At 51.6% G+C, this 7,210-nt stretch overlaps 2 protein-coding genes across 2 annotated transcripts; both read left to right on the top strand.

The window, feature by feature from the left end:
* Positions 1-96: 96 nt before the first annotated feature.
* Positions 97-1,773, top strand: ENH_00080970 (hypothetical protein, conserved; the record flags this gene model as incomplete). Its single annotated transcript, XM_013577817.1, has 6 exons — positions 97-108; positions 222-370; positions 583-684; positions 973-1,030; positions 1,260-1,316; positions 1,654-1,773. 6 exons carry the CDS (start codon positions 97-99, stop codon positions 1,771-1,773), a joined length of 498 nt encoding a protein of 165 aa, XP_013433271.1.
* Positions 1,774-6,255: 4,482 nt separating this feature from the next.
* ENH_00080960 (methionyl-tRNA synthetase, putative) lies at positions 6,256-7,064 on the top strand (the record flags this gene model as incomplete). The annotated part of the gene is made up of 1 exon (XM_013577816.1): positions 6,256-7,064. A coding segment is annotated over one exon (809 nt), but the record flags the coding sequence as incomplete, so codon positions are not given.
* Between the last annotated feature and the right edge of the window lie 146 nt (positions 7,065-7,210).

Raw genomic sequence — 7,210 nt, 5'->3', positions numbered from 1 at the left:
GTTTGGGGTCTGGGGTTTGGGGTTTGGGGTTTGGGGTTTGGGGTTTGGGGTTTGGGGTTTAGGGTTTAGGGTTTAGGGTTTGGGAAAGACGGGGAGATGCGCCGCTGGGTCAGCGGGGTGGGAGTCGCGCGCGCCTGCAGACGCAGGACTCCCGATGCCGGCTAGGGTTTAGGGTTTAGGGTTTAGGGTTTAGGGTTTAGGGTTTAGGGTTTGCGTTTCAGCGGGACTTTAGTGTTTACGTGGTGAACTGCTTCGACGTGGCTCTCGCTGAAAATGTTTTTTCTGCTGCTGCTGCTTCTCCCTCTTCTTTGGTGTTGAAGTACTTGGGGAAGCAAATCCCCGAAACCACTGAGGACCAGTTCGTGCAGAGGTAGGGTTTAGGGTTTAGGGTTTAGGGTTTAGGGTTTACGGTTTAGGGTTTAGGGTTTGGGCGCAGCGCACTGCGGAGAGCGTTTCTGGATAAAGGCCCTTCTGCGGAAGGCAGCAGGCTGCCAAGGCCGAGCTCGAAGGCCCCAAAGCATCTAGGGTTTAGGGTTTAGGGTTTAGGGTTTAGGGTTTAGGGTTTAGGGTTTGTGACTGCAGACCCTTCAGCGCAGACTTTTTGACCAAAGTATTCGAAGAGACGAAATTTTTGCCTTTTGTTGCGCGGTGTCTGTACAACAGACTGGTGGCTTCGAACAGCAAGTGGGAAAATAAAAACAAAATAAACCCTAAACCCTAAACCCTAAACCCTAAAATTAAATTAAATGCAATTAAATTAAAATAAAAAGAAATAAAAGACCAAAAAGACAAAAAGAGATAAAAGGAGACAAAAGAAAAACCCCTAAAAAGCCTAAACTGGCATGCAAAAAATTCCGGAAAAAGATAACAAATGGATCCAGCAAACTCACCCTAAACCCTAAACCCTAAACCCTAAACCCTAAACCCTAAACGCTAAACCTTAGAGTTCATGTCTTTTTTGTGCGGCCTCAGGGAAGAGCCATGTTCTGTCGAGAGAGCAAAAAACCCCAACGGCTGCACTCCTAAGCGCGTCCGCCTCTAAACCCTAAACCCTAAACCCTAAACCCTAAACCCTAAACCCTAAACCCTAAACCCCAATTCTAGACCCTGTGTCCCAAGCTTTAAACCCCAATTTGCAGACCCTAAACCCTAAACTCTAAACAGTGGCTACTACGGCCTTCAGCCATTTTATCAGATGCTCAAGCCCTCCAACCCTAAACCCTAAACCCTAAACCCTAAACCCTAATTGTGTTGTTCAGGGCGGAGTGGCTCTTCTCTCTGAAGTGTTTGCCGAATCCCAAAGGGCTTGCCTTGCGGTGTACAGACACCCCAAGTACAGACCTGCTGCTGAAGCAAAAAAGATTTTAAAAGATAATAATATTCCTTTTTCCGGAGCTCTCTTTCACGTTGTGGTAACCAAAACCCTAAACCCTAAACCCTAAACCCTAAACCCTAAACCCTAAACCCTCAACGCCAGCCGCTGCTGAGCAGCGGTTGACTCCCCATTCCTTTCGAAAGCTTTCTTTGGCTTCCTTGCTGCTCCGAAGCCATTGAGCTACTGCTTCTGCTGCCCTGCTGCTGCTGCTGCTGCTGCTGCCGCTGCTGCTGCTGCTGCTGCTGCTGCTGCTGCTGCTGCTGCTGCTGCTGCTGCAGGAGCGGCTGCTGGAGTGGAGAGACATTCGAGCGCGCATGGCGGACTTGGAAAGACAGGCCATTTGCCCGGACGAAAAAATCATGGCAAAAGCAATTGAGGTCAGTCCACTAGCTAGCTAGCTAGCTGGCTAGCCACTAGGTAGCTAGCTAGCTAGTGGCTAGCTAGTTAGCCAGTTAGGGTTAGCTAGCTAGCTAGCTAGCTAGCTAGCTACCTAGCAGGCTAAGTAACTAACTAGCTAGCTAACCAACTAGCTAGCTAGCTGGCTAGCTCGCTGACTAGCTAGAAGCCTAGCTAGCTAGCTAGCTAGCTAGCTAGCTAGCTAGCTAGCCAGGGAGCAATCTAGCCAACTATCTCGCTGGCAGCCGAGCTGGCACAAAGTAGCTAGTCAGCTGTCGCACTAGCTGGCAACCTAGCTAGCTAGACGGCAATCTAGCTAGCTAGACAGCTAGCTAGGTGCCCAGCTAGCTAGCTGCCCAGTTTGGCATGTCCTCAGCTAGCTAGCTAGCTAGTTAGCTGCTCAGAGCGGCGGGCTCCACGCCTCCAACTAACTATGTGGCTGGCTAGCTGGCTAGCTAGCTAGCTAGCTAGCTAGATAGCTAGCTGGCAAGCCAAAATCTAGTCAAGCTAGCTAGCTGGCTAGCCAGACAGCTAGCTAGCTAGCTGGCTAGCTGAGAAGCTAGACAAGCTAGCTAGCCAGCCAGCTAGCTAGCTAGCCAGCCAGCTAGCTAGCGAGCTAGCCAGCTAGCTAGCTAGCTACACGTGGCAAACGTGGGTGGCTGCGCAGGTGTGGGGCCCGCTGCCGTCGGCGCCTTCGAAAGATGAAATGAGTCTTTTTGCTTTGGAGGCTCTTTACGAGTTTGGGGGTTTCGGGTGTATGGACAGGTGAAGGGGTTTGTGGGGTTTGGGGTGTATGTACAGCTGAAGGGGTTTGTGGGGTTTGGGGTGTATGTACAGCTGGGGCTGCGGGCCGTTCCGCGGGCGCGGCATTTCGGGGTTTTGTTCATAAATGCGAATTCTTGATAAATTTATTTTCGTTTATTTTTGTTTATTTTGTTTGTTTTTATTTATTTATTTTATTATTTTAATTTGTTTACTTATCGCCGATTTAATTCGCAAGTGCTCCGCCTGCATGCAACACCCTGCATGCAGTTGAGCGCCGAAGTAGCAAAACAGCTTTCGTTTCTTCTTAGCTCAAGTGCAGAAATAAGTACAAAAAAGAATTCTATTTAAATTGTTTTATATAAATACATTTTAGATTTTATTTAGTTCATTTAATTTTCGTTTATTCGCAGTTTTTCACAAGTGAATTTGGCCCAGCGGAAAAGAACTTAGTAAAAAAATAAAAGAAAAAAGAAATAAAAAGAAAAAAAAAGAAACAAAACATTTAATTTGACTAAATTTGCAAACAATTTAACTGAAATGACTTCAGAACTTTTTAAGAAATGAATTTTAAAGAATTTGCAAAAGGAGAAAAAAGCGAAGGCGCCAGCTGTCTGTACACCCCACCCCAGCAATGCATGCGCGAGACTCCGGTCGAAAAAGACGAAAATAGAAATAAAAAAAGAATAAATTGGCCAGAATTAATTAAACCTTCAACAAATAAATAAATGCTTTAAAAGATATTTAAAAAGAAATGTTTTAAAAGCAAAAACCCAAAAATACCCTTTTTCTAAAACTCAAAGGGGCCCCGGGGGCCCCACAGACCTTGCATGCATTGTGGGGCCCCAGCCTTTTCCAGAAGAAAAGCCCCAAAGTTGCTGCTGCAGCAGGCAGGGAAAGCCCCAAAGTTGCTGCTGCTGCAGGCAGGAAAAGCCCCAAGTTGCTGCTGCTGCTGCATGCGGGGAAAGCCCCAAAGCTGCTGCTGCTGCATGCAGAAAAAGCCCCAAAGTTGCTGCTGCTGCATGCAAGAAAAGTCCCAAACTTGCTGCTGCTGCTGCATGCAGGAAAAGCCCCAAGTTGCTGCTGCTGCATGCAAGAAAAGTCCCAAACTTGCTGCTGCTGCTGCATGCAGGAAAAGCCCCAAGTTGCTGCTGCTGCATGCAGCAAAAGCCCCAAAGTGCCCTTTGCAGCAACAGCAGCCTCTAGGGTTTGCCTAGGCTCTGTTGGGGCTGCAGGGGGCCCCCCAAAGGCCCCCAAAGGGGGCCCCAATGGGGCCCCCTTTGCGACAAAAGGGGACCCAAGGGGGCCCCAAGAGGGGCCCCACAAGGGCCCCCTTTGCCACAAAGGGGGCCCCTAGGGGCCCCCCAAAGGGCCCCTAGGGGCACCAAATGCCGCTGAGGCCTTCAAAGAACCTCTTAAGGGCCTTTCGGGGCCCCTCAGAAGCCTTTAAAGGGCCTTGGGGGGCCCCTTTAAGGGGCCTTTGGGGGCCCCTTTAAGGGGCCTTTGGGGGCCCCTTTAAGGGGCCTTTGGGGGCCCCTTTAAGGGGCCTTTGGGGGCCCGTAAAAGGCCTCTAAAGGGTTTTGGGGGGCCCCACGAAAGGCCTTTAAAAGGTCTTTGAGAAGTCCCCAAGAAGTCTATAAAGGGCCTTTAGGGGGCCCCTGAGGAGCCCCTGAAGGGCCCCTGGGGGCCCCCAGGGGCCCCCACAAAACCCCTGAAGAACTTGGGGGCCCCTTATTTCTAAAATACCCAAAAGGGCCCCTTAGGGCTCCTGTGGGGCCCCTAAAGATCCCCAAAAGGCCCCTGGAGGGGCCCCTCAGGACCCTCTGGGGGGCCCCTCTGGGGGGCCCCTCTGGGGCTGCCAAGGGTTTCGCAAAACCCCCCAAAAGGGGCCCCCAATGAGCCCTGTGGGGCCCCCAAAAGGGCCTATTGGGGCCCCCAAAACGCCCTTTTGGGGCCCCCTAAAGGCCCCTTTGGGGCCCCAAGGTGCCTTTTTGGGGGCCCCCAAAAGGGCCCTTTAGGGGCCCCCAAAAGGGCCTTTTCGGGGCCCCTAGAGGGCCCCTCAGGGGCCCCCAGAGGCCCCTCCGGCACAGTGAAGGTCCAGTGGACCACTGGAGGTCCAGTGGACCTCTCCGTCCAGCGGCGCTTTGGGTGGCTTCGTGGCCATGCGAAGCTAAACCCTAAACCCTAAACCCTAAACCCTAAACCCTAAACCCTAAACCCTAAACCCTAATTAACGTTCAAATGCAGACTCTATAAGCAGTATAGTTGCAATGGCTGCCGCATTTGCTCGTGGTTTACTTTATAAGAATTGTGGAGCAGTCATATATAGACTCCTGCACCCCTAGCCCTAAACCCTAAACCCTAAACCCTAAACCCTAAACCCTAAAACCTAGACGCTGAAACTGTTTATTCATTAGAAAAATAATTTTATGAGTCTCCGGCCTCATGGAAGTTCTAGACAATTAACTTCTATGCTGTAAACCCTAAACCCTAAACCCTAAACCCTAAGCCCCAAGCCCCAAACCCTAGAGCTTGCGGGGTTGGAACTTTAGCTAAATCCCCCATTTTGCATAATGAGTCCAAAATAAGTGTTTTTATAGTGGTGTTTTTGGAAGGAAAAATTTCAGAGTAAGGGTTTAGGGTTTAGGGTTTAGGGTTTAGGGTTTAGGGTTTAGGCTGCGAGCGCGGCGCATGCAGCTACGGGGCCATCATTTCATGGGGGGTTGAGGGCGTAGGGCTTCGGCTGCAGGGTTTAGGGTTTAGGGTTTTGAATTTAAGAACAATTGCGAGCTTAAGCGTGAATTGTGTTTAGGGTTTAGGGTTTAGGGTTTAGGACTAGGGTTTAGGGTTTAGGGTTTTGAGTTGCTCGGCGGCGCGCTGTTGTTTGCATTTTTGTTGGCGGATCGAGGGTTTGTTTGGCAGGGCTTGCGAGTGCGCAAGAGGGTTTAGGGTTTAGGGTTTGGCGCGAGGGTTTCCGGTTGGGCTTCGGCGAGGGTTTAGGGTTTAGGGTTTAGGGTTTGAAGATGTCGGGGAGCGGGGGCGTGCGGGTGTTTGGCGACCGATCGGGTTTCGGGACTTTTTGCATTTTGTCAGTTTTGCACAAACTTGAAATAAAAAAAGAAAAAGAAATAAATGAAATAAATGAATTTTCATTTTCTGTTCCTTTTCCACTTTTTCCGGACCAGCGGCCTGCGCTGAGCTGTCTAGACACCGCAGTCGCTGCAGTCAAACCCGCATGCAGCTTTTTGCTGCGCGCAAACCCTCGAGCAGCAGCAGCAGCATTTCCCCTTTGCGTCAAACCCCAAACCCTCGCCAAACCCCAAACCCTAAACCCTAAACCCCAAACCCTAAACCCTTATTGGAAGGAGCAGCAGTGGATTGATTGGGTGCTTTTCACTTTCACTCCCGCCCTCGCCGGCCTCGACAAACTCCGCATTCTCCACCTCCTCGAAACCCTCGAAAACGCCCTCAGTCCGCCCCAAACCCTAAACCCTAAACCCTAAACCCTAAACCCTAAACCCTAAGCCTTAAACCCTATCCTCCCCTCGCCGCAAACCCTTCTCCCGCCTGTGCTGCCGCCTCTCCCTTCCTGACGCTTCTTCTCCTGTGTGTGTGCTTGCGCTGCTGCTGCTGCTGCTGCTGCTGCTGCTGCTGCTGCTGCTGCTGCTGCAGCTGCTAGTGACTCTTTGACTCTGAGCGGCTTCGAGCCCTCTCTGAGCGACATGCTGCTGTTTGCTGCGTTGCGTTTCCACCGTTTCGGTGTCTGTACACCTGGCGGGCCCGCTGCTGCTGGCGCTGCTGCTGCTGCTGCTGCTGCTGCTGCTGCTGCTGGGGGGGTGTATCTGCCGGACTTCCCGCAGCTGTCTCGCGCGCTGCAGCACACGCAGGAAGCCTTCCGCAGCGCGTTTGCTGCTGCTGCTGCTGCTGCTGCTGCTGCTCCTCCGGGTCCCGGCCCGCTGCTGCTGTCGCGGCGGGCGCTGAGCGCCCCCGCTGCAGCAGCAGCAGCAGCAGCAGCAGCAGCAGCAGCAGCGCAGCAGGACTTGTACTACATAACCACGGCCATTGCCTACACCAATGGACCTCCCCACATGGGCCACGCCTACGAGTATGTCTCCGCAGACTGTCTCGCGAGGTTTAATCGAATTAATGGAAAAAAAGTTAAGTTTTTGACAGGACTTGACGAACATGGAGTGAAAATAGCAGAAGCAGCAGCAGCAGCAGGGCAGCAGCCGCAGCAGTTCGTGGACGGGGTCGCGCAGCAGTTCGCGCTGCTGCTGCAGCAGCTCAGCAGCAGCCACGACGCCTTCGTACGGACCAGTGGACCAGACCACCGCCGCGTGTGTCAGTGGCTGTGGGGCCGCTGCAGCAGCAAAAATGACATTTACTTGGGGACTTATACAGGCTGGTACAACAAAAGAGAAGAGACTTTTGTTTCTGAAAAAGAAGCAGAACTTCACAACTTCACAGACCCTCTTTCGGGGAATCCACTGGTCAAAATGGAAGAGGAAAGCTACTTTTTCCGCATGAGCAGGTCAAACCCTAAACCCTAAACCCTAAACCCTAAACCCTAAACCCTAATTCGGCGTATAAGCCGTTTTGCACTAATCCCGAGACTTTTGTTTCTGAAAAAGAAGCAGAACTTCACAACTTCACAGACCCTCTTTCGGGGAATCCACT

The sequence above is a fragment of the Eimeria necatrix genome, genomic scaffold (assembly GCF_000499385.1).
Source record: "Eimeria necatrix Houghton genomic scaffold, Enh_scaff885, whole genome shotgun sequence".
In the NCBI taxonomy this organism is placed as follows: Eukaryota; Apicomplexa; class Conoidasida; order Eucoccidiorida; family Eimeriidae; genus Eimeria; species Eimeria necatrix.
This window is presented reverse-complemented; position numbering and strand designations above follow the sequence as displayed.